Source organism: Cetorhinus maximus, chromosome 15 (genome assembly GCF_964194155.1).
Source record: "Cetorhinus maximus chromosome 15, sCetMax3.hap1.1, whole genome shotgun sequence".
In the NCBI taxonomy this organism is placed as follows: domain Eukaryota; kingdom Metazoa; phylum Chordata; class Chondrichthyes; order Lamniformes; family Cetorhinidae; genus Cetorhinus; species Cetorhinus maximus.
This window is the reverse complement of record NC_135893.1, coordinates 95,671,522-95,697,862: the sequence shown is the minus strand read 5'-3', so window position 1 is coordinate 95,697,862 and position 26,341 is coordinate 95,671,522. Positions and strand designations below refer to the sequence as shown.

At 39.7% G+C, this 26,341-nt stretch overlaps 1 protein-coding gene across 1 annotated transcript; it reads right to left on the bottom strand.

Moving 5' to 3' along the window:
- Window positions 1–5,858: 5,858 nt before the first annotated feature.
- Window positions 5,859–21,235, bottom strand: hapstr1a (HUWE1 associated protein modifying stress responses a). The gene is made up of 4 exons (XM_078559023.1): window positions 20,796–21,235; window positions 20,149–20,229; window positions 16,743–17,021; window positions 5,859–8,784 (listed from the first exon to the last, which is right to left on the bottom strand). The coding sequence occupies exons 1-4, from the start codon at window positions 21,004–21,006 to the stop codon at window positions 8,540–8,542; spliced, it is 816 nt and encodes a 271-aa protein (XP_078415149.1). The 5' UTR covers window positions 21,007–21,235; the 3' UTR covers window positions 5,859–8,539.
- Window positions 21,236–26,341: the final 5,106 nt, after the last annotated feature.

The following is a 26,341-nucleotide window of genomic DNA, read 5'->3' as shown; positions in this document are numbered from 1 at the left end:
CCTTGTTCAGAGGCATTTAAGAATCTACCGCTAGAATTGGTGTGGGCCCAGAGCCACATGTAGGCCAGACCAGGTTAGGACAGCAGATTTCCTTCCCTAAAGGACATTAGTGAACCAGATGGGTTTTCACGACAATCAGCAATGGTTTTGTGATCATCATCATCAGAACCTGGGTCCCCAGAGCATTACCCTGGGTCTCTGAATTACTAGTCCACTATGCAACCACCTCCCCTTTTTTAATTTACTTCAGCTGTCACTTTTAATAACCTTCACACCCTCTCCTCCTCTACTACATTTAAAATTGCATCATTTCAAACGTGCTTTCTTCTTGCAAGAAAGATTAGAGGATGTGCTACTTCACATTTGAATGCCCTGGATTGTATCTGCCACCTCAATGCCCATTCAGCTGGCCTATCGCTACACTTACATAGTCTTTCATTGCCGTTGTCACAATTTGTTGAAACGCTAAACTTGATACGGTCAACAAAATTTCAATATTATTCACTGATCGTTTATGCATATGGTGAATATAACCCGACCACCTATGTCGAAACTGAGAAACCTCTTCCCCTGACCTCTGGTTTATGCCCTCCAACCTCCTTTCTAATGTTTTTATTTGCTCATGGGACGTGGGCATCGCTGGCATTTATTGCCCATCCTTAATTGCCTTTGGTCAGGAGGCATTTAGAGAGTCAGCCACATTGCTGTGGGTCTGGAGTCACGTGTAGACCAGATTTCCTTCCCTAAAGGACACTAACGAGCCAGATGGGTTTTTACAACAGTTGGCAATGTTTTCATGGTCATCATCAGACTTTTAATTCCAGATTTTTATTGAATTCAAATTTCACCACCTACTATGGTGGGATTCGAACCCAGGTCCCCAGTGAATTAAGCTGGGTCTCTAGAATACCAGTCCAATGACAATACCATTATGATCCCATGAGGGACTGTTAATATTTAAAGAAGAAATCCAAAGACCCAGCAAAACCGAAAGAATTGTGCCACAAGATTTCACATTTATAAACAAAACCAAACTTTATTGTATATCAAAAATAATTAAACAAAGTAAACACTATTAACTTAGCTTATAAAGACCTAAGCTATAAACTGAGTTCTGCGTTTTACTTCTGTCCCAAGACTTCCCTTATACGAATCTTGAAAATTCATTCACTTCTTTAGGGACCAGCCCAATGATGTGCCACAGCCCTCCGGAATTCACTTCAATTCTCCTCAGTGTTCCAACTATTCTCCGAAGCATGAAATCTCACGGGAATCCTTCCATTAGCTTTTGGCTAAGCGATTCTCCAATTTTCTTTAAAGGACCTTATGACGGTGGACCCTTCAGTTCAGGTTAAAACTAAAAGATATATCCTAAAAATATGAATTATCAACTACATATTCACAACACTAACACATTTCCCTTATTTGCAAGTGTTAATATGTCATAACTCTCAAGTTGCATTTTTTTGAAAATCTATTCAATGGATATTATTGCATCGCCTTTATCCTCACTTCTTCCAACAACTTCAATAAATTTGGTGAAACGATTTATCTTTCATAGACCCGCAAGATGGCTTAAGTAATGCCTCAGTTTCTCCAAGTGCTTTGTAATTTCATCCTCTAAGTCTAGGCCTGGAAATCCCAAGGGAACTCTTTTGATCTTCCAATATAACCGCATAGCCAAACACTGGAGCGCTGGGCAAAACTGCACAAAAAGCCACTTCCCCAGTGGTTTTGCTGGTCTCCCAAAGTTATGGCAAGTGACTGGGTCATCCACTACGAAATTTCAGTGCCCATCAATTTACCAACAAGGGTGAAAGACCTCTAGTCTATAATTTCCTGATTTAGCTCTACCTCTGTAGCAGGGTGCCACACTTGCTACCCTCCAGTCCAACAGCCTGAACAGCTCTCGAATGATATTGCTGACAAGAGACATGTTGCCAATATTAATGCTCATCAGGACAAACACAAGAATGCCAAATTTCAAAGGAGTGCAACAATTTATACCACAGGAGAAATGGGTGCTGATTGGTAAACAAGTCACCTCTTGATTGACTGAGGCAAGGGCCGCCCTTTCCATCAGAAGTTCTCTTTTCCACCAAACATTGGAAAATTATAGTCAGGGTTGCTATGAGTTCATTCCTAGTTTCTCTTGGAATCCGCAGGTTATACCACAGGTGGTTTGACAATCTCAATCTCTCCAAAAACCAAGATAAATACTTTGTTGGTACCTATGTCAATCCCTGCCTCTTCAAGCTTGTATACTTTCTTAGTCCTGCCCCTATATTTACTACTCCTTCACAATTAACGTAGTGGTAGAAAGCCTTATTTAATGCCCTTTGGATTTTGTTAATTTTATCTTCTACACCCACTAAGGCTTTCTAATCCAAGTTTTTGAAGTTTTGCTATTTTCTTTATAGATGGGAGCATAAAGTATGAGAGCAAATTTAAAAGTTTGTACAAGGCAGTGTTTAAACCAGAGTTAGTTTTGGATGACCCATTACAAGGACATTAAAGCTATAAAAAGCAACAATGTAGAATCACCAGGATGATGATAGGGGTGGGAAACTATATTTAAGAGGGAGAGACTTGAGATACTGAGATTACTTTCATTGAAGCAACAATGGTTTAGAGATTTACTGCCACTATTTAAAATTATAAAAGGCTTTCGTAGTTTGAATGGGGAAACGTTATTACCCTCTGTTACTGCCAACCAAAGGAAATCAAAAATACAGAGAGGGAGCAAGATTAGTGTAGGATGGGATTAGTACAACTTTTTTTGCCTTTTTCCATCCTGACTGCATTTTTTTACTGCCTTGCCCTGCTAAACAAATATGGGACCTTCTGCTACAAGGAATAGTTCAGCTAAATAGCATATACTTTTAAGGGCAAACTGGATGGGTACACAAAGGACAGAATAGGAGGGTATGCTGACCAGGTTAGATGAAGAGGTTGGGAGGAGACTCATGTGGAGCGTAAGACACCAGCATGAGTTGGGCCAAATGATCCATTTCTGTGCTATAGACTTGATGTAACCTCATTCAGCCTTTCCACCTTCGTCTGCATATACCTAAAGCCTTCCCTTACAAGCTACCTACATTACTTCCCCCGTTTGTTCCCTCAAGCATATATGCTTGAAACTGGCCTCACAGCTCTAGCTAATCCAGCCATTGCACCACTCATCTTAAACCCCTACCACTAATATACTTGAAGACAACTGGCACCAATGTACGTAGGTCAAGTTGTTCATACCTGTCCCATTAGATTCCAAATTCCCAGGAATATGAAAATAGAAGGAAAAGGATTGGCAATCCACTATTCAACCTAGTACCAGTTTTTTTCCATATTTGTTTTTTCACATTTTAGTTTAGATACATAAACCTCTTTTGCCATTATTTACATAGGGGGAATTGCAAAAGAAACTGTTGCCCAATTTAATTTGCAAGTAATGTCACTTGGCATTCGTAATGAACTGTCCCAAAACGACAGATAGAATCCTCTGCAAATTAATTTGCACAGTCAGTCATCAAATTATGACAAGATAATGAAAGGAGGCCAGGTGTGTCTCCAGTCTGTAAGAAAAAAATAGGAGGGAGAGTCACTCTAAGGCATCTAGTCAGAGCAAAATAAAAGCTCTGGTAAGATTGACCAGTCTTCATCTTTACTGTGAGCAAGCAGAAAAACTTAAAACCAGTTGCAAGAAACTAGGATCCTGTTACCAATATGACTTTACACCCTGGCTCTCATCCATAACAAAAGCATTACATCAGTACTATAAGTAATATAGCCAGGACTATTTTGCAGCAATCTCAGTACAAGGCATCAATAAAGCCAAACTCTAGTCAGTCCCTTGATCTTAATGCCTGCTCCAAATCAAAGAACAAATTATATGCGTCCTAAAATACAATGTTTCACTGAACTCAAAAATACCACTTGCTTACTAAAAGTCAACGCAATAGTCCACTATTTGATCCAAAACGCTTAGTCTAAACTGTACCTAGTTACCAATTGGTTATAAGATGTGTTTGTCAGGAGACCCGAGAATGATGCATGATGTGGTGAGGATAGGCAGGAAGTTACAAAGATAGAATACTCATGCAGATATTTGTTTCTACACAAGCACATGATGCAGCTGTTAGGAATTCCATAAATTAAGTTTCACATTAATGTGACTAATGTTTTGCAGGAAGTGTTCGTATCAAACAGTCTTGTCACTCCTATGATGCAGAAACCATTACACTGCACCGGAATAATTTACTACAGTTAATTGCTCAACTAACTACATTGCATGTGTTCTGCATTGCAGGCAAATGATAATCTACAGATTAATTGGCACCATGCACCAATCAACAATATGCAGAGATTGATGTAGCATTCAGGTTATATAGGTCTTTTACACAAACTGTATAAAGCACCTGATCTGTGCAATATCCTGTATGAACTGTCTGTACAAATTTTACAGAAACAAATCTTGGTGTTTTCGAGTCCTCATGCCAATGGGGAGGTGTTGAGGCCAATAATAATCCCTCCACAAGCAGGAAAAAACAATCATCCTTAACTTACTGCACACATGTCCTGACAGCTCAACATAACAATGGAATTGGTCTGGGAGTGGATGATGTGTCAACCTTCACAACCAGTTGCATGACCCAATGAGACCAAAGTAGCAGGTTATAGGGGCAAACTGATGCAGTCTTTGAAGCAATGTAAAGACATTTAAATGTGATACTCAAGTGTTCCATTTTAACAAGGTTAGAACAGTTACACAGCTGCATTTCGTACCTATCCTACTGCTTCCTGTTTGAATTCCACTGTCCAAGTTTTGCTCCAGAAAAATAATTTTATAAATCTCTAAGTTTTTAAATTTAAAAGGACAGGGAGATGCTGGCAGAAATCCTTCACCTCCTTATTCAAACCCTGTCGGAGAGGATCTAGACAGATTATTTATGGTTTTGCATTGTTCCATTCTCCAGTTAAGAGAGCTATGCTTGTCAAAGGGAACCAACTTCACAGGAAATAACTTTTATACAGGGAAAATACAATCAAACAACAAATACTGAACTGATCGTTATTCAGCAGTAATACCAGAAACTAGCACAGAAAGCAACTATAATCTACTGGCTGAAACACTGTCAGGCAAACTGGACGCATAATACAATTCATAGCTCTTTATTACCATCATACTTAAAATCAGACACTCCAAAAGTACAGTAGTATTCAATGATGGGCTGTTTGAGTGTATTAAGTAAAACAGTTTGGGGTCTGAAAGAGGCCAAAATCTCCATTCAACCTTATAAGCTAGCATTTTGGCTACAAAACAGGGGGGGAAAAAATTATATTTTCAATCAAAAGCTTTTGACTTCATGTTCATTGTTTAAAATTAAAATATATTACATGGCAAACGCTGCACATTTTGAAAGCTACCTAACTTATGCCTGAACACTAATTGGTACCAGTATCATGCACTTAAAGAGACATGGTGCACCATCAACTGACTTTGCTGCAATGCCCACACTTACATAAGAAGAAAATGAAAAAGGACAAGAAAAGGAAACCAAAACTTGTTAATTTCTGTAACGCAAGAGCTACAAGCTTACAATATTTGAAACCAACTGGCAAAAAATTCGGCCATCTCAGAGCTGCATTGAAAAGATCAAGTGACCCTAATTTCTCCACAGATAAGTGTAGGTAGAACATTTCTTTTCCAATCTGAATTTATTAATTTCTCCTCCACAAAACTGAAGTGCAACTCGAGGGGAGGGAATTGGAGGGGAAGGCAGACAGAAAATTTACTCCTAAAACGAAGCAATTTTAAAATCAATTCCAAGTAGACAAGTGCGATTGAAAAAGGCAATGTCTGATTTGCATGGTGTTTATTCTTTCTCCAAGTGCACGCTACAGTTAGATGAAATAACAGTTTGGTACAGTTTTACTCATTAAAAATTAAGTGCTACCTATTCTTGAAATGGCAATTACAGATAACAGTGGTTTCCACCAAATGAAAATACGACTTAACAAGAAAAACAAACAGCGTGCAACTTAGAAAGCCATCCAAGTGGCTTTACACCATCAAGGCATTAGGCAATACCTTTTCAGCACACTATTAAAATTCAATTTTATCAAAACATTCTATGGAATTTTATCAATCGCCTCGGTGGTGGTGGTCTATCCCTACCTTGATTTACATTATACATGAAGCTAGAAAAGTGGCAAAAATAAACTCCTGCAAAAGAGCAAGAGGGGCTTATGGTAATAACGTGATGAGAAGAAAGTACACATGCAAATGTCAGTCACTGTAAACTGAAAATCTGTTAGTGCAAAGTTTGCTGAAAGCCTTATTTTGACTTTTAGAATGCACACAAGTTTCTTCCCCCCCCTCCCCCCAAAATGTTCCTCAAACTCAATGCTCATCCTCCCCACCCCCACAGAAAAACATGCTGGTTCAAAAGGTGTTTTCTCTGAAACTGTAGCATGAGCAAGTTTATTTTACATGCCCCACCCTCCCCCACCCCCCACACAACTTAATACATCTTAAACTCCACATTTTGCCTAAAATCAGTCAAACTGATCATATGACAGTTCCCAGCACTACCAATTTCAAAATTAGCCCAGTATCCAAGAAAGTAAACTGTTAAAATTTCGTATAGGTCGCCAGTGTTTACAGATGTACCCAGAGTTCTCACCATGTGGATTTTTGCAAGAATTTCTGTATCAGATGTCCTTCATGCACTTTCAAAGATTGATTTTTTTTTAAATAAAGCTTCTCCAGCAACCAACTATGAAGCTATATTTTAATACTTACTAATATGACCTATACTTGGCTTGAGGGCAGTGAATGGGGAAAGAGGAGGGAATTGTAGGCGGAAGGTAATTAAACTACCTAAAAATTATACTTCTATTGTATAAAGGAAAAAAAAAGTGACTTGCAGCATACCCCAACTGCTTCTGGCTGGAAAAAAAGCCATCTTTTAGGGTGGCTGGATCACCTACTGCCAGTAAACAGGTGAATGTAACAGGCAACAACCCCCCCAACCTCCCCCACTTAGTATTTCTTAAAACAGTTAAATTGCACTTTGCATAGGTTTCCCAGTGAGAAAACAAGACAACTCAAAATAGTTGCCAGGAGATGCATTTGCATGTGCAAATGGGCAAAATTGCTCGAGTTAGTGTGTGTGTACAACAGCTCTTAAGTTTCTGTGCAAGTTGTTGGATTATGTAGTGACCTTCAGTTGTGGAATTCTTTTTATCAAAAAGTAAATTAGCTGAAGCAAGGGTTGCTCCATTAAAATTAGGGTAGATAGCAAAAGGTTTTTTTGCTAAGCCTGCTTACCACAGTGTAAATTCACAAGTTAAAATTCCTCCAAAAGAGACTTTAAGGCTAAAGTATCCTTTTTCAAACATCGCTTCACAAAAATGCAAGCAGAGGTTACAGAAATAAACTATTTTGTGATAAACTGGTTTGAAAAGCAATTCACCAGGTTTATGCAAGTATGTTTACACAAACATATCTTCATACGAAAAACAGTTCACTTCCTTTAACAGACTACTGTAGACAATTTTTGAAAGTGAGCAGGCCACAAATAACTGAGCAAGTTGTAATTTTTTTTACCCACTGTCAAAGACTCTGTCCCACGAACTACCTGACTGACTGGACCAGCTCCACTATGTGAAGGAAATGTTTAAACTGACCATGATGCAATTCTAATTTCGGATATCCACTCCAGGGTTTGGTGTGCACATTTTATTTACATTATGTAGCACGAGTACTATACCAGCATCCAAATGCTTAGTATATACATTACATATATTTATATATATTTATATATTTAAACATAAGAGTATTTTTTAGAATTTTTATGGGAAAGTCAATATTATTGTTGTAATTTTTGCAACACTAAAACACAAGAAGTGAATCCAATAAAGATCTTTATGTTGATTTGATATTTAGTATTAATTGCATGACCATCATAGCACCATTTCCACAATCCACAGAATTAGCAGCTGCTTGAGTTTAACTAAAAATAGTCCAATATTGATACAACTTATGTTTGCACTATACAAAAACCAGTACTGTCTTAGTACAGTGCTGTAAAATGGAAGTCTGCAGATTTGACAGAAGATGCCATTTTAACATAGACTATCAGTGATATACTGGCAATACTGTTGAAGCAGACAGTCAACACAGAAGGAAATAAAAAGGGCAATTAACAGTTTTAACCAAATTAACATCCAATATTCCCCTTCCTTTTAAAAGGAAACAAGTTAAGGTCACTTTAGCTTGGAATCTAATGTGTTTACCTATGATGATCTTGCTAACTACTACACAAATGGTTGGATGTCCTCTGTCACAAGACCAGTATTGGGAAAGCCATAATTACAAGAGGCATCTACTGCATTAGTTAGAACTTCCTTTATGGCAATCATTATTGAATTCACTTGTACTTTCACAATCAAACAAGTTATGATGGCCCTCCATTTCCATTCAAGAAAGTGTCGAGTATCAAGTGGCTTTCAAGTAGCACAGCGACCATATAAAAGTTCAAAGCATTCGATTGCGCTTGTGCGTTGGGGAGTCTGTGATGACATCAGTACACTGGGCTGAGGTACGCTTCCTAGTGCCACCATTGTCCAAGTGGAGCGCCATTTCTTCTGATATGAAAGTGTTCAAATCCACGTCATGGAGTCCATTTCTCCTGCGAGAAGTGTTGGAGCTACCACTTACATGAGTGGGAGACCCTGGAGTACTTGAGCGTACACTTATACTAGCCATTGCCCCACTAAGACCTGTGGAGACAAAAAAAGCAAAGCATTAAGAATCGTCAGTTTAAATAGCAATGGTTCTGACGCAGTTCACTGACCAAATTCCACTTATTTTGCCAATCCACTTTAAGAAGCTACCAGCTTTACAGTACTCACAAAGACATCTTGAAGACACAGTTACTCCCATTTAATCGTTCAGGCCAACGAGTAGATGGGTTCAGAGTAACTGCTGATGCAGCAATATTGCACATATTGTTCATCAGAAGCCTGTCAAAACAACACAGTTCTCACCAAAATTTAAATCAGGTCTGAGATGACCAATGCATCAATAGTACCTTCCCAAGAGCAAATAGTGTTTGATAACTTATAAACGGCAACGTGAACAACCTTCATTCAATCCGGCGAATGAACTACCTTGGTGTCAGAATCAAAGATCCAATGATAACTAAAATAATTCATTGAAATGTAAAGTAGGGTCTCCTCCAATGGCTGCGTTTTACCCATAAAAAGCCGAACAAGTTCCCAGGTTCAATCCCTTTCAGTGCTGCAAACCAATCTCAGAGTGGTAATCAGAGCCCATGCATTACAAAACGAACAGGGAGAAACATTTGGCTAGAGTTCTTACTCCTGATTGCGATTTAGCAATCATTGCTGAGAGTGCATGTTAGGGGTGAGAATAGGATCAGCTCAGGTTGTGTTGCCATATTGCCTGAATGAGGGGGACAACAGTCAACATTAAGGCTCAGAGAATAACAAACGACCAGCAGAAAACAGACAGGGTGGGAGGAGGGGGTGTTAGGGCGTTGAGAGGGGGTGTTAGGGAGAAAGGAGCAGAGCAGTGGAAGCAAGGGAGTGTAACAGTAAAATATTGGCCAGAGAAATTGCATACTAACATTAATTTCAACAGTCACAACCATGTATTCAATTCTTTCCTTTTAACCATCTGCTTGAAACTGTAATGGGAGTGGACATTTCATATAGAATCACCTTGTTGCAATAGTGAAAAGGCATACATGAAACTAGCAGAACTTCTAAACACAATTAAATCTCATGAAAAGCCAACACCATTTAGGCTAATGTGACCATTAAGCTGAATATGTTTCCCATTACTGAATGATCCAATAAGCCAAGTAAAAATCCACCCAAAATAGCTGACATTGGAACAGAATTTTTAGCAAATTTAATTGGTACATAATAGGTTATAAATGTAAAGGCCGCATACAAATCTTTCCATTATTCCAGTTGAAGATGTAACAGTAACATGTGCCTAAAACTGATGTGCAAATATTCAACTTGGCACTCCCTGATGATAAAATAACCTATGAATGCTCAGTTTCCAAGTTCACACAAAGAACGCCCACATGGCTGAATTACCTCAGCCAAACAAAACCCGTGGAACTGTTCCTCACAAAGCTCGTCTTCAGAAGTCAACAGTGAGAGAAAAAAAAAACTGGTTCAAAACTACCATCATTTTGTTTGGAATACTGATGCAGACAGTGAAAGGAGCTATAACTCCCTCTAACATCATAGCCAAGCAGCCATTTTTTTAATGTATATACCAGTGAATGTTGGCAGCCTGTTTAACACTGGGCAGCATCGTAAGTGACTAAAACAAGTTAATGGTACCTTGGTCAAAGCTTCTCTTAGCTGAAAAATACCATTACAGTATTTCACAAGGGTTTCTTCGTCAATGACTCGATGAATTGATCCAAGGAATAAAAGCCACAAAAAACAAAGAGGCATTACTCCTGACCTCATTCATGAGTGAGGGAGGAGAGCCAAAAGGGGAGAGATACGAACTGCAGAGAGAGCACCAAAGTTCCTGCCCCTGGCTGCAATCAAACGGCCTTTACTGCAAGTATGTGGATGTCAGACATAACGACTGAACTCTTAAGATGCTCTCAGTCAAATAGCCACATGTAATTCAACATTGAAGGTTGCACCTGTCACTTTAACAACATACCAGAGAGGCTATGGTTCCTATAAAGTGCATGTGGTAAAAAGTCAATCTCAACAACTTTAATATATATGTAAAATATATATATATATATACACACATACACACACATCACCTTTAATATAATGAAACATCCCAAGGCAGTTCACAGCAGCATTACAGAACTAGTGCGACACTGACCCACATAAGGAGATATTAGGTTAGATGAGCAAAAATTTGGTCAAAGAGGTAGATTTTAAGGACTGTTTTAAAGGAGGAAAGTGAGGAAGAGGTTTAGGGAGGAAATTCCAGAGCTTTGGGGGCTAGGCAACTGAAGGCACGGCCACCGATGGTTGAGCCATTAAAACTGGGGTGCTCAAGAGGCCAGAATCAGATGAGCACAGATATCTCGGACATCCAATAACAGTTACGAAATTGGCGTCAAGCAAATTTATAACGTAAGCATAAACAAATAGCTATCATCTCAAACATAAGTATTGGAAACAACTGGTAAACAACACTGTCATTTACCAGTAATTAAATATCCTGGGCAAATTCAACACCCAAATAAAACTAATTTTCAGAACCAGTGGGGCAAAAAATCAATACAAACATACGAATTAGGAGTAGGGCACTTGGTTCTGAGCCTGCTCCGCCATGCAATAAGATCGTAGCTGATCTGATCTCTCCACATTACCGCCTACCCCCTATAACCTTCACCTTTTTACTTAAAAGAATCTATTTACCTCTGCCTTAAAAATATTCAAAGATGCTGCTTCCACTGCCTTTTGAGGAAGAGAGTTCCAAAGATACTCAACCCTCAAAACAATTTTGCTCATTTCTACCTTAAAAATAAGGGGCTGCCCATTTAAACGGTGACACCTGAACAGAGATTCTCCCACGAGAGAAAGCATCCTTTCCACATCCACCCTGTCAAGGTTCCTCAAGATCTTATATGTTCCAATCAATTCCATAAAAATCTGGTTAAGGGAGTTAAACGAACTGAGTTGGTGTTTACAATGAATCACTAATTGGTGCACCACCAAATACTGAGGTAAAGATTCAAGCACTGTCTTGAATTCAGCTTTGATGCAAAGAGGCAGCATCGAGGATCATAACCAGTTCAATGGTCAGTGCAGAATTATGGAGGTATCCTGGGAACAAGATCTAATCCACATAGGGCTGGGGAGAAAATGAATGGATTCCCCCACTGAAAGCAAACACAGACATGTCTGTACACACTACTGTAAATACTTAGACTTTACCTAAACTCTTAGGTTAAATCCAAGTAGCAAGCTGCTCAGCAATCCTTAAGTAGCACAATTATGCCTTATGCTCGATAAAACAGTTTTTCCTCAAACTTCCTCTCTAACAAGTTACTGGGGGGGTGTTCTTGGGAGAATTTGAACCCCAAGATTTGAAGCTTCTTTCCAAATGGAGTGATTAAGTTGGAAGTCAAGCATTCTTACAAGCTTCGGTCTCAACACAGCAAATACCTTTGGGCAAGGCTGCACCATTTTATGAAACAAAGATACATTTAAACCTGTGTTGATAGCAGAAACCACCATGTCCAGTGGTTTTGTTAATAGTGAATTTCACAAGAAAAACCATTTTAACTTCTGAATTGAGTGCTTAAATACAGCCCTCCATTACCACACAATTTGCAACCCAAAACAGTACCTGCCAAGTGACAACATATCAAATATAACCTTGCATAGAAATAGTGTCCGCACTCTTCAAAGCAATCCCTTGACAACCTGAAATGGTTTTCATGTGATTTAAAAACTTGTCAAAATCTTTCAAGTTCTTCCCATAACTCTCTACCACATCAATAACACTAGCACTTTCTCAGCATTTTTCCAATTATTAAAAATCAGACCAACCATACTTGGTTGCTTCATATATTTCATCTTAAAAATTCAAATTAAATTGACAAGGACTACACAAAGCTCTTCCACCTAAATTAGCAGAGGCTAAGAATCTATTAAAGATTCAATTCAGAATCAATTGTGAAAAGATAATTTATGCTCGACCCAAATTACTGAAATATACACTACATACAGTACTGCTCCTGCAACACAAAAGCAATGCTGCAATGACATTTTCTGTTCTGCCCCAGTTACTAGTATCAGTTTATGAAGTTTCTAGGAAACAGCTCTCAGGCAAACTTCCCCAATGCAATTGGGTAATAGCTTCAAAACTGATGTGTCAAACAAGTTGCTCAAATACAAACTGTGGCCATTTTATTCCTTTACACATTTGTCTCCCAGCCTCCAAAGATAAATTGCACAATTTGTCTGGTCAGGCATTAAAGACGTGACCTAACAATTAACAGCCACCATGCATCAGCCTACCTGTTCCCTCCATCGCCTTATTAAGCTCAGTGCTGCAGTTCACATCTACCCATCTCTCCCGAGGTTTGAATTAACCTCATATGAACACAATTCAGAAAAGGGTAAGGAACGCAAAACAAATATTGTCAATAAGCAGGAAATTAAGGGTTACAACAAAAAACTGCTGAATTTTACTGAAAATTACACAGAATCTAAAATAAATACCAAAAGTGGAATCTTACTATCTGCACCAGCTACTCATGATTAAGGTCTTTATATCTTGTCCCACCGATTTGTTCATTCTCTCTTCCATTTCCCCGCCCCCCCCTCAAGTGATGGCAACAATAAAGGGGGTGGGGCATGGGTCAGGAGCTCAGCCTCTAAGTAGTGATAGCCTGAATCATTACAACAACAACAACTTGTGCATATAATACCTTTAATGTAATAAAATGTCTCAAGGCACTTCACAAACATTACGAAACAAAATTTGACACCTAGTCATTTAAGGCGACACTTGAGCAAATGACTAAAAGCTTGGTCAAAGAAGTACGCATTAAAGGAACATCTTAAAAGAGAGGTAGCAAGGCAGACAGGTTTAGGGTGAGAGCAGCGAAAGGCACAGTCGCCAATGACAGAGTAATTAAAATCAGGAGATGTACACGAGGTTAGAATTGGAGGAGCGCAGATCTCAAAGGCTTGGAGAAAATTACAGCGGTAGTAATTAATAAGAATGCATTCACAAGCCCACATATGGTACACCACCAAGAATATTGATTCAGCTCCCTCATGCTGCCGAGCACACTTCATAGCTAGCTGGCCTGTATTCCCAAAGAGGCTGTTGCTGACATTTTCTCAATAATTTTTTATATACCAATACCAAACATGCAAATGCCTAAAAAAACCAGGATGATTCACATTCTAATCATGCAGCATTGCAGCCTGGGCAGAACCATAGCACCTTTAACGTAATAAAATATCCCAAGGTGCATCCGAGATTGTTGTAAAGCAAAATCTGACACCGAGTCACAAAAGGCAAAATTAGGGCAGATGGCCAACAGCTCACAAGTTTGGTTAGAGAGGCAGGTTTTGAGGAGAGGTAGAGAGGCTGAGAATTTTCATGAGGGAATTCAAAAGCTTACAGCCTAGGCAGCTGAAAGTACGGGTAACCAATGGTGGAGCGATTAAAATCGGAGATGCTCAAGAAATCAAAACTGGGTGAGCACTGATGTATTGGAGGGCCGTGGGGCTGGAGATTACAAAGATAGGAAGAGGTCAGGCCATGAAGGGATTTGAAAACTGAAATTTAGAGAATTTCAAAATTAAGGTATTGCTTAACCAGGAGCCAATGTAGGTCAGTGAACATATGGTGATTGGTGAACAGAACTTGGTGTGAGTAAAAACATGAGCAGCAGAGTTTAAAACAACCTCAAGTTTAGAGTGTGGGAGGCTGGCCAGGATTGCATTGGAATAGTCAAGTCTAAAGGCAATAAAGGCTTGAAACAGGGTTCCAGCAGCCTATGAGCTGAGACAGGAGCGAAGTTTCAGAAATGGAAACATGCGGTCTTGGATAAACAGTCCAAAACTCATCTCAGCATTAAGTATTAAACCATTTAGCAGGTTTTTAGCATACAAGGCAGAAAAAGCTTTTGATCTATTCATTTAGAGCAGTGACTATTTAGGCTAATGCAAGGTTGTCACCTGCAATACTGATATCAATGGAACAAAAATGCAAGTTACCCCACAAAATAAGGAAAGACAAAAAGATAGATTAAAAAAAGAGGGAGGGAAATTAAGATATGTGAACATTCAGTGTTGAATATCTCTTATGAAAATACAGGTTGAAATAACAAAATGAAGCTATCACCACTGCAAATCGTTTTGGGTAAATAATATAAAAGATTAGAATTTCCACTATTCCTAACTGCATATCAAAGGAGGAACTCAATTGAGAACTTGTTGGGATGGTGTTTGTCTTTGTCACGAATAGTGTCAAATCTGTGCAATATGATGTACAACCTCCACAAATACTTGAATAAAATGTTAGCACAGGCTCCAAATTGGATAACTGACTTTACATAACTTGCTTCCTGTGTAGGGGTATACAAATTAGGGTAGGCAATCATATCAACAGCTTTGGATTGCTTAAAGAGCTAAGTAAATTTACATCAACTCTAGATTTAAGAGAACACTGCATGAAACAGGCCACAACCCTACACCTAACAGAGTGCACTCATCACATTTACACTTTCAAATAAATGAACAGGGATTTTTTTTCTTTAATCTGCAGAGTTACGGGTATTTGGATTAGGTGGGGAAGACTACGTTATTCTCTTTTTTTTTTAAACAGAATATCAGGCAGCCATCCTAAACTGGTTCTATTTAGAGTTCCCAGGAATACACTAGGTAGGCCATGCTAGTAACTAATAGTGGTATGACAAGGTACATATGAGGCACTTTGATGTTTGGATTGAAGGAGAAGTTTCTGAATGCTGGGTCTCCATATGGGTACATGGCTAAAACCAGCTCCCTTATTTTGACAGCATTCAATGACCAAAGAAAATCTGAGTCCACTATTCTGCTCCCAGGATAAAAGGTGTTGGTTTTACCAATGCCAATACAAGCAGCCAATTCAAGAACACTGATCTCTTACACTCCTAATTGCAGAAGCACCAGTGGAAATGCAGTTTTAGATAGCATACGAGCACCTCTTTCCAGAAGAGGAGTCAAGAGGAGGAGGAGGGATGGAAAGAGTACACAAAAATCTGACATTGGCTGTTTATACATCAAACTAGAATGGCCTTTGCATCCACCCAAAGCACCTGTAATTTAAACCTCCTGACGCAAAAACTTAATTTGCCTGGATATATCATGAACAGGGAGGTCTTGTGGTTAGTGGGTAGCAACCCTGTCTCTGAGCAAGAAGCTCCAAATTCGAGTTCTACTTCAGGACTTGATGGCCACAGAAGATGCATTCATAATGTGGCCAAACAGGTTGATTATAAAGCTGCAAGCCCTTCCAACATGCCTATGGCAGGCCTAAGAGCATGAGAGATATCTGCTCAGCCATGCTTGATGCAGAGTGGTGTCCATCAAGCTACAGCCTCTGGCTCCAGGAAAAACAAGCTATGGAAAACAGACATTAGCATGTGGTTTGTCTACCTTATGCATCTCTAGACACTAGAAGTTTTCTAAAAAACTTGGTGAACAAAAAGGTGGTCAAAAATGAGTTAGAAGGGTATGCGTGTGGATCATTTGGCTGTGACCTGATAACTATAATTACAATAGCAGAAAGTCAATGAACAAATTCAGACGTGCTGCCCAACTCATCTTCAATTATTCTTTACTCAGTTGTACCATTTGTATGAGTTTGCATTGGATCCGGATAGCAATCTAATGCAGTGTGCTACCAACATTTAAAAGCATAAATCTTAAAACAACATTTGAATCCATTTCCCATTCAGCTCTTTTGGCTGTAATTGTAATTAATGTTTATCGTGATGCAGGAGCAGCTGATGAATTATGTTGGATTTCCAGATTACAATATAGCAACATTTCACAATGCCATCGGTTAAACTATTTTGTAGTCAAAATTGAGATACAATCTGTCTGACAATGCTGAAATTCAGCCTGTGCATGTCAAAGAGAGAACTAGCAGCTCTCAAAAATCCACATCTACTTTTCTCAAGTGCTTAACCACTTAACAGTATAATTACCATGTAGTGCAATGGCTTCACGAAAAGGCTGCAAGTCAGTCTCTACAGATGAACTAGTTTCTGTTGTAGGTGCTCTAGTGGGAGAGGTTACTACTGTCAGTCTAGGGGGAGCTCTGGTGTTGCGTGGTGGTGGAGCTTTTCCACATAAGAAGCTGATCAAATCTTCTCTTCGAATGGTTCGTCTCCTCTTTTTTACCCAAGCTAATACATCCTTATTACGTCGTTGATAACCGACCTGAATTCCTAAGTCATAGCTTCGGCGATGAGCTTCAATACTTTCTGAAACAAAAACAGTGACAAATTTCTCAGCATAGCTAGGAATTTCTGAATCAAAAATATTCTAGACAGCACAATCTAATTTCTACGACCAAATTCTTTCAACATTACAGAATTTAGGAATTAAATTTGATACCAAATTTGCATGATTTTCAAAATTTGTGGCTCTATCTCATTTGATTAAACATAATGAACACAACCACATCAAGGTTATTTCAGCTACACTACATACTGAGACTCAAAGAAACAAAAGACTTGTATTTAAATAGCGCCTTTCACAACCTCAGGACGGCCCAAAGTGTTTTTCAGCCGATGAAGCACCTTTTGAAGCGTAGTCATTGTGGTAATGTGGGAAACAGCAGCCAATTTGTGCACAGCAAGTTCCCACAAACAGCAATGTGATCATGAGCAGATAATCTGTTTTTGTGATGTTGGTTAAGGGTTAAAGATTGGCCAGAACACCAGGAGGACTCCCCTGCTCTTCTTTGAAATAGTGCCACAGGATCCTTTTACATCCAGAAGGATCCTCAGTTTAACATCTCATCCAAAGGACTGCACCTGACAGCGCAGCACTCCCTCAGTACTGCACTGGAGTGGCAGCCTTGATTTTTGTGCTCAAGTCTCAGGAGTGGGCCTTGTGACTCAGGAGGTAGGCTACCAAGTGGGCCAAGAAATGGAAAGCAAAGATTAAACAAAAATGAGCAATTTAAAACTGGTTAATGTGTTACTGGACACCAATTTATGAAAAGTAAGGACTTCATACTAAACTCATTTTTATTTTTAAAAAATCTCATGCACTTAAATTTTTGTGCACAGCTCACTTGAGTCAAGCTAATTTGATGGAAATGTGAAACGCAACTAACTTGAGATGCAAAAAGATCCAGCTCCTTCGATCACCAAAAAGAATGCTGCTTCTGAGTGCCATTTTTCAGGCAGTTTTACACATTGTGTTTATTTCAGAAGTAATTGTGTGCACTCAATGGGAGCTGCCCAAAACTGAAAATGTATTAAAGAACCTTTCTCAATATTATACTATTTGCAACATGGGGATCATACAGCAGATGCTCCAAAGGCACAGAGGTAAGAAATTGAATCTCAGGATATGGAAGCCCAGTTAGTTACTAATATTTACCACTGGAGATTTTAGTACATTTCTGCTCCAATCCACATTTGTTAAAACTGCACTGTCTTATTAACAATTTGGAAATCAGTGTAGAAACTACAGAAAAGAAGAACATTTAAAATTTCCACAACTGACTAAATTTCATTGGCCCAAATATGCTTCTGGAAGGTCCAGATAAAACCACATTCCACTTAGGCATTTGACCAAATCTATATAACTCAGGTCTTGTCAAGCAAGAAAGAACATACCAACTCTCAAGAAAGTTTCATCAATACTACAACTGCAATTTTAAAAAATGCTAATTATGCCAAAAAAATTTAATCTTATCTTCGCCCATCCAAACTAACATGCTAGTCAAAGAGTTCCTTTTGTAAAATGACTGCCACTCGTATTGTGAAGTTGGTTAATTCAAATTAACACTTCCTTCACCATTTTGTCAAAATGCTTAATTTGAATTACTGAATAAACAAATTTTTGAGAAATATTGAACTAATCTTGGTCAGATTTTGGCAAGTATATTTCTTTTTAACATACCCATTGCAGTGCTCATATGTCCAGACTACATATTGTTTTGTAAGATCAGAAATATTTCACGACAAAGCACACAATGCATTATTCTGTTGCTCAAGAACAGATGTGTAAGATGTAAAATCAGAGATTCCATTGAACAATGTAGCTGGACATAGTGCTCCAATACACTGTGGCATGAAGCAGTTAGACACACATCTGATTTTCTTTTTCAAATTTCCCTTCAGGCTTTGATGAGTTTTGCATTGTTAGGATGGGCATAGCATTAAGAAGAACACTCTTGTAGCCCATGTAAAGGATGGTGCAGAACATTATAACAGGAAACAAATGACCCCCACTTAACCTAACAATGGCATTCAGAAACCTGACAGGAGAGGATAGGACATTTTTTTTTTAAAAAAGTAAATTTAAGAAAGTGTCAAAATTTAGTAGGATTGCAGGAAGCTCCTAGTTCTTTATTATCGCTCTCTACTTCAACAATTGCTCAGTAAATGCTCTGCACAATTTAAAGTGTAAAAATGTGAAGTCCAATGATTTTTTTTTAAACACAATTGCATTGCAATGAAATCAACAGATTAAATGTTCTTGGAAGATCTACTTGAAAATTAAAATCAATGTTTCTGCATGTGTTATATATTGTGTTATACACACAATTGTGGTTAATATTTATCATGTAATTACACAAACGTTATACAAGAGAAAAAAGCCATCCATATAACCAAAGTACAGGTGCTATTACGTCTGAACTGAAATTCTCCCCCAAACTGTCAAATAAAAAAACCACATCATCCCACAGAAGAAAGTGCAAACTGCTGCACATTAGATACTAAACGGAACAGAAATTTAACTTAATGAGAAAGAATAAACTGGAAGGAACTACTGTCACGATAAAATGGCTCACAAACGCTTGTTGCAAGAATGGATATGTATTGCAGCAGTTTTGTTTTGACTGCATTAGCTTTCCCAAAACCATGAGTCATGCCAGGGACACCGGAATGAGAGGGGGGGTCCTGATCTCAGTTCAGTAAAATTATTCAGGAAAGTAAAACCCATTCAAAAAGTCCAAAAAATCCAAAAAGATAAACAAAATTAAGTTCACTTCTTGAAAGTTACACTCAGACCAAAAAGGAAAAAACACAGACATGAATTTTTTTTTTTTTACAAATTATTAAGCAAGCTTCTGCGTCCAAGCCTCAAACAATCTCAATGCTTCACCTTCAATCCCGATAATTCATTGAGGCACATATGTGCTGCTGGTGGTTATTAGGAACTGCAATTAAATTATATAGCATCACTCTACATTATTTTTAAACTGTACTTCTAATGGAGGAGGAGGAGGCATGCAAACATTAAAAAAAGAGTCCATCCCCCATTAAGAGTGCAGAGTTTAACACCCCCCACCCCCCTCCACCAAATAAAAGTCATAAGTCATACACAGTGACAAATAACTGCAGCCAACAGGAAAGGGTTTGAATTTACCTTTATACACATTGGTGACAGCCGAGGCAGCATTTTGAAACGGGACCCATAGTGACAGCCCTTGTTGTTGACAGACTCGATCTACAAAAACACATAAGGTTTGGTGTGGAAGGGGGGGGGGAGAGGAAGGAGAGATGGGGAGGGGGTGGGAAAATTAGGAGAGCAATAAATGCAAACTTGAGTACCTAGACATACACACACACACACACTATATATATATATATAAAAAAAAAGAGATGGACAACCCTGTTGGATAGAGAGAGGGAGACACTTCGCCGGCCATGTTTGATTTCGCCATTTTGGTTGCGACTGTTTTTTCTTTGGGTCTCTTTGCCCCACACCCCCCCCCCCCCAAAAAAAAAACTGAACAAAATATATATATTTTTTTAACAATGTGTGTTGGGGGGGGGGGGGGGGTGTAAACACCGACAAAACAGGAGAGATTTTTTTTTTTTGCTTGTCTTTCTCTCTCCCCCCCCTCCTCCTCTCCTCCTCTCCTCCCTTCCCTTCTCGTCTCCCTCTCCCTCTCCTCCCCCCCCCCTCTCGTCCTTCATTTGCTCCCCAGCAGCAGCAGAAGAAGAAGAACAAAAAAAAAACACAATGATAATAAAGTAGAAAAAGGGTCGGATCTTCGCCGGGTCCTGTACCTTTGTATAACTGGGCGACGGCGGTGGCCGAATTTTGAAATAAATGCCAAAGTTTTTGCTGGGTCTGCTCTTCCTCTAGCGACGCCCTCTCCTCCTGGGTTTGCTCCTCTTGCTCGCTCTCCGCCAGGCACTGCCTCTCCCATTTGGAAAACCAGTGTTCGGGGCAATGTTCCTGTATCTCTGACTCGTGTTCATCTTTCTTATCCTCCATGATAAATCGGATTATTCACAATTTCTTTTCATATAAATATTTATTCAAGGGGGATTCTTTTTTTTCCTCACACTCTCTCTTCTCTCTTGTTATTTATATTATGAATTTCCTTTTTCTTTGCCCTCCTCCTCCTCCCTCTATTTTTTCTTCTTTTGGTTGTTTTTTTTTTCTTTTTTTTCCCCCCCCCCTCCTCCCTCTCTCTCTCTCTGTCTTTCTCTCTCTCTCTCTCTCTCTTACCCCACCCCCCCCCCGCCCACCCTCACCACCACCCTCCTCCTCCTCCTCCCCTCCTCACATTTACACACAGAGCCACATTAAAACCTTGTCCGCGCCGTCAACAATCGCCCCGCTTGTACTTTTCGCTGACGTTATTAAACTGAAGGGACGCGCCGCCCGCGCCCGTCAAAAGCCCCCACGGCGTTGATGGCCGGAAGCTTAATGCCCATGCGCGTAGTTCTCCTTCTTCTTCTTCTCCCTCCTCCTCCTCCTCCTCCTCGCTCTTCCCGCAAGCCCCGCCCTCCCCGCCGTCTGGGCCCCGCCCCTCCCCATTCCCTAACCCCCCCCCCGCCGACCGACACCAGCATCTGTTCTGCCCCCCCCTTCCCCTCCCCTCCCCTCCCCTCCACCCTCCATCCATCGCTCTCCCATTGGTCAGACGCCCGGCAGGGGCGGGCTTCCCGTCGCCACGTCCACCGTCTGATTGGTGAACGTCTGCGGTCCATTCGCCTCGGACGCCAAACGACGCGACGCGACGCGACGCGCGTGCCGCCCCCCCCCCCGCGCATGTCGGGTGGGGCGGGAGGGAGGGTGGGAAGGAGGGAGAAGGGGGGAGGGGAAGAGTGGGCGCATGCGCTTTACGCACAAGGCGTCCGTTCACCTGGAGCTTGAGTAGAAACAAGCACGTCACGTGACACGGGCCTGTTGGGGCCTGGAAGATGCCTGTCGCCAAACTTGAGTTGGGCTGCGCCTGCCCCATCTCAATGTGGGCTGCCTCTGAGAGACAACACCTTTAACCCAGAGATTTGCATTTATATGCTACTCTTCATGACCACTGGGATGTTTCAAAAATGCTTCCTTGCCAATAAAGCACTTTTTCAAACAAAAGCAAAAATTGCTGGAAAAAGCTCAGCAGGTCGGACAGCATCTGCGGAGAGAGAGACAAAGTTAACATTTCGAGTCCGCATGACTCTTTGTCAGAGCACTTTTTGAAGTGTGGTCACTGTCAAAATGTAGGATACGCGGACAGCAAATTCCCACAAACAGCAGTGTGATAATGATCAGATAATCTGTTTTTTGCGATTCTGATTAATATTGGCTTAGACACAGGGAAGAACTCCCCTGTTCTTCTTTGATATAGTGCCATGGGATCTTTAAATCCACCCCAAGCAGGTACGCGGGCCTCAGTTTAAAGTCCCATCTGAAAAAAACAGAACGTTTCCTCTTATGGGGAAAGAGCATAACATCAATATAAGCCAGGAATCCAACGATAGGCAATTCAGAAGAAACTTCTTTACCCAGAGTGGTACAAATGCGGAACTTGCTCCCACAGGGAGTGGTTGAAGGGAATAGTATAGATGCATTTAAGGGAAAGCGTTTGCGGGAGAAGGGAATAGATGGTTAGCACGGTAGATTTAGATGATGGGAGGAAGCTGGAGTGGAGCATTAACACGCATGGACTGGTTGGGCTGAATGGCCTGTTTCTGTGCCATCTATCCTATGAAAGATGGCACCCTCAACAGTGCAGCATTCCCTCAATACTGCACTTTTAAAACGTGGGGTACAAAATTACTTTCTTGAGAATAAAACACTTTTTTGACATTTGATGCCACTCTATAGTTAGAGTCTAGTAACATCCCACAGCTTCATCATGATTTATTTCTTAATGCAAAGCCACCAAGTTTATTTAAGGGGGAATTTTAGTAACAATCAATATGCCATTTTTACATTCATATGTTTATTAGGAAACAATCTATATATTTAACTCTTAGTTACACGTATATTTTATTCATTCATGGGATATGGGCATCACTGGCTAGGCCAGCATTTATTACCCATCCCTAATTGCCCTTGAGAAGCTGGTAGTGTGCTGCCTCTTTGAACCGCTGAAGTCCGTCTGTTGTAGGTACACCCATAGTACGATTAGGAAGGAAGTTCCAGGATTTTGATCCAGTGACAGTGAAGGAACAGTGATATATTTCCATGTCAGGATGACGTGTGACTTGGAGGGGAACTTGCAGGTGGTGGTGTGCCCATGCATCTGCTGCCCTTGCCCTTCTTGTGGTAGAGGTTGTGGGTTTTGAAATTTATACAGGTTGATTTGCTAATAACTTATCAAAAGATAGCAGCTGGGTTCCTTTCAGAAATTATTTTAGAAATGAAACAGCCTAACTTACTCTGCCTGCTCATTGAAAATAAACATGGCTCTAACTATTTAAATGATTTTCTCTATTTGCCCCCCAAATTGTTGCCTTGTTCCCTAAAGATTAGAGTAAGGCCAAAAAAGGTACATTGGTTACAGTTACTAAAGTCTTGTACCAAGTATTGTGGAGTGTTTTTAGACTCATTATTGAAAGGGTATTTAAAAAATGGAAAAGGTGCAACGTGGATTTATTAAGGTCTGACCAGTACTAAAGAGTTACAGTTATGAGCAGAGACTTGGATGGTTAGGGCTTTAGCCAAAAGCTGAGAAGATTGAATAAATGAACCCGATAGAGAAAACTGCAAGGTTAGAGAGGTTAAATTGTGACATACTGTTTCCACAGGTTGGTGAGACAGTAACTAGAGATGCAATTTTCAGATAATGAAGCACAGAATTAAAGCAGAAATTAGAAAGAATTCTTAACAGAGGGTCAGTAGAAAATGGAATTCACTGCTCCTGAATGTTTTTGAAGCGGAATCCATAAATTGTAGGGAAGACAACAATGCCTATTTCTGTGTTGTAACATCCTATGGTTCTATCTACAAGGGAACAAATTTGTATTGGAATACCATTAGAAAGGCAAGTAAAGCAACAGAGAATAAGAGAATCTTATACAGAGCGAGGTCAAGAAAGTATGGGAAAACTAAAGTATGCAGTGTTGACAGCAAGATCTTATACTCTTGGACCAAATGATTTCCTGTTACACACACTAGTTAAAAGGCATGGGAAGCAAAAAATGTACAATAAAAAAGTGGTGTGGAAAAGTCTGACCACATGATAATAAACATTGATATTAGAATTAATGGGAGCCCTTGAGAAAATACATAGCCCTTCTCTCAATATAGCTCTGCACATTTTTTTGAATTGAATTTTTATTTATATACAGTATATTAAAAGTCTGTCTCTAGCATGCATTTCCTATTTGCACTTACTTCCTGTTCTTGCACTTTGGTTGTCATAGGTTTCCTAACACTATTTCTCATCAATTGCCTCAAACTAAAAACAGCAGAAAAGCTGAGCTGAATAGATTGGGAATATATGAAGCAAGAGAAGGGGAACATACTATAAGACTACCAATAATAAATGGCTAAAGACTTAAATAGTTGCATTGTAGCTATAGCACAGAAACAGGCCATTTGGCCCAACAGTTCCATGCTAGGGTTTATGCTTCACATGATCCAAACCCCACCTTTCTTCATCATATTTTTCTACTCCTTTCTCACTTGTACCCATCTAGCATCCGCTAAAAACATCTATACTAGTAACCTCAACTACTCCTTGCGGTAGCTATTTCCAAATTCTAACCTCTATCTGGGTAAATAAGTTTCTCCCGAATTTCCTCTTGGATTTATTAGTGACTATCTTGTATATATGACCCCTAGTTCTGGTCTCCCATACAAGTGAAAACATCTCCAAATGTACCTTAGCAAATTCATTCATAATCTTAAAGATCTCTATCAGGTGACCCCTCAGTCTTCCCCTTTTTTAGAGAAAAGAGCCACAACCTAGTTCTTTTCTGGTAGGTATAACCTCTCATTTCAGTACACCTTATTAATTGCACCTTCTCCGTTGCTTCTATATATTTTTTTAAAGATGGAGATCAGAACTGTCTATGGGATACTAAGTGTGGTCTAACCAAGATTCTATACATGATTAACAAAATTTCTCAGCTTTTCAGTTCAATTCCTCCAGACATGAACCCAGTGCTTTGCTTTTCCAGTGGCCTTAATTATTAACCTACATCACTATTTTTAATGGTTTTTGTATTTGTCCCCCCTCTATCTTCTATCTCAGACACTTGGGTAGAATCTTGTGGACTTTGTGCCTGCCAGAATAGTGGGACCATTTTCGAGTCAGCCCTATTTCCTAATGGGTGAAGCTTTGCCAAGGTTCTGCTGTCCCTTTGAGCTCCCTGACTAATTTAGGAAGTGAGAGGGGGATGACAAATCCATTCCATCAAAGGAAGGATTTCTAATTAAAAGGAACCACAGCATGGGTTAAGAGGGCTTGCCAGCACTCTGATTTTTGAGGCTCTTGCAAGTACAGGAAGGAAGAGGAAAGCAGAAAGGTTGTTTCCCCCCATCCCCTTTCCATCTCCACTGGGTGTCTCCCTATTACCTGGAAGTTCTGCTGTTGTTAAAAAAAAAAACACCCACACAATCTAAATGTCATCAGGAGAACCCACCAAGTAAAAGGAGGGAAGAATAGAAACAAGCCACTCAAATGCTCATTAGGAAAGATTCTGTGCACTTATTTTGGGGAGTACCACAGATGAAGTGTTCAATATCCAAAATAATTTTTTTTTTAAATTAAAGTTTATAATTGGATTGTTACATGTACTCATTAAATACTCTTTTTTGCCCTGGCTCATCTGATATTTTAGCCCAAGGTTTTGGCTCTTGGCAGTTATGCAGGCCTTGCATTCCGAGTGTGTGCCATTTGCACAACTTCACAGCATTTAGTCAATCTTTCTCTTCAGCCTCAAGTGGTTATGTTCTTGATTTGTATATAAAAAAAAACAGTTGAAGAAAAGCTAGAGGACAAATTTCAGAACCTTTATGCAGTTGAAGCTTAGATTACATTTTGGGAGCAGTGCCATGCTTGAGAGAGGGAGAGCATGAGAGAAAGAGGGTTTAGCATATCTAATGGAGTTTTTTTTTTGAAGAGATATCCAGTTTCATAGATAAAGGCAATATGGTTAATGTACTGAATATAACCCATTTAAAAGCCAAAATTTCAAGACCAATTTTTTAGGCAAAAGTACAAGGGGCAACTTTTATAGAAATAATATTTGAGGAGTTGGCATCCATGCTTGATTTGAGCACAAAGACCAAAACAAAATCTTGAGTGAAATCCAAAAAAAAAAACCATCACTCCATCAGCCAAAAAGTACAAAGTTGTAAGCTTATACTGTTG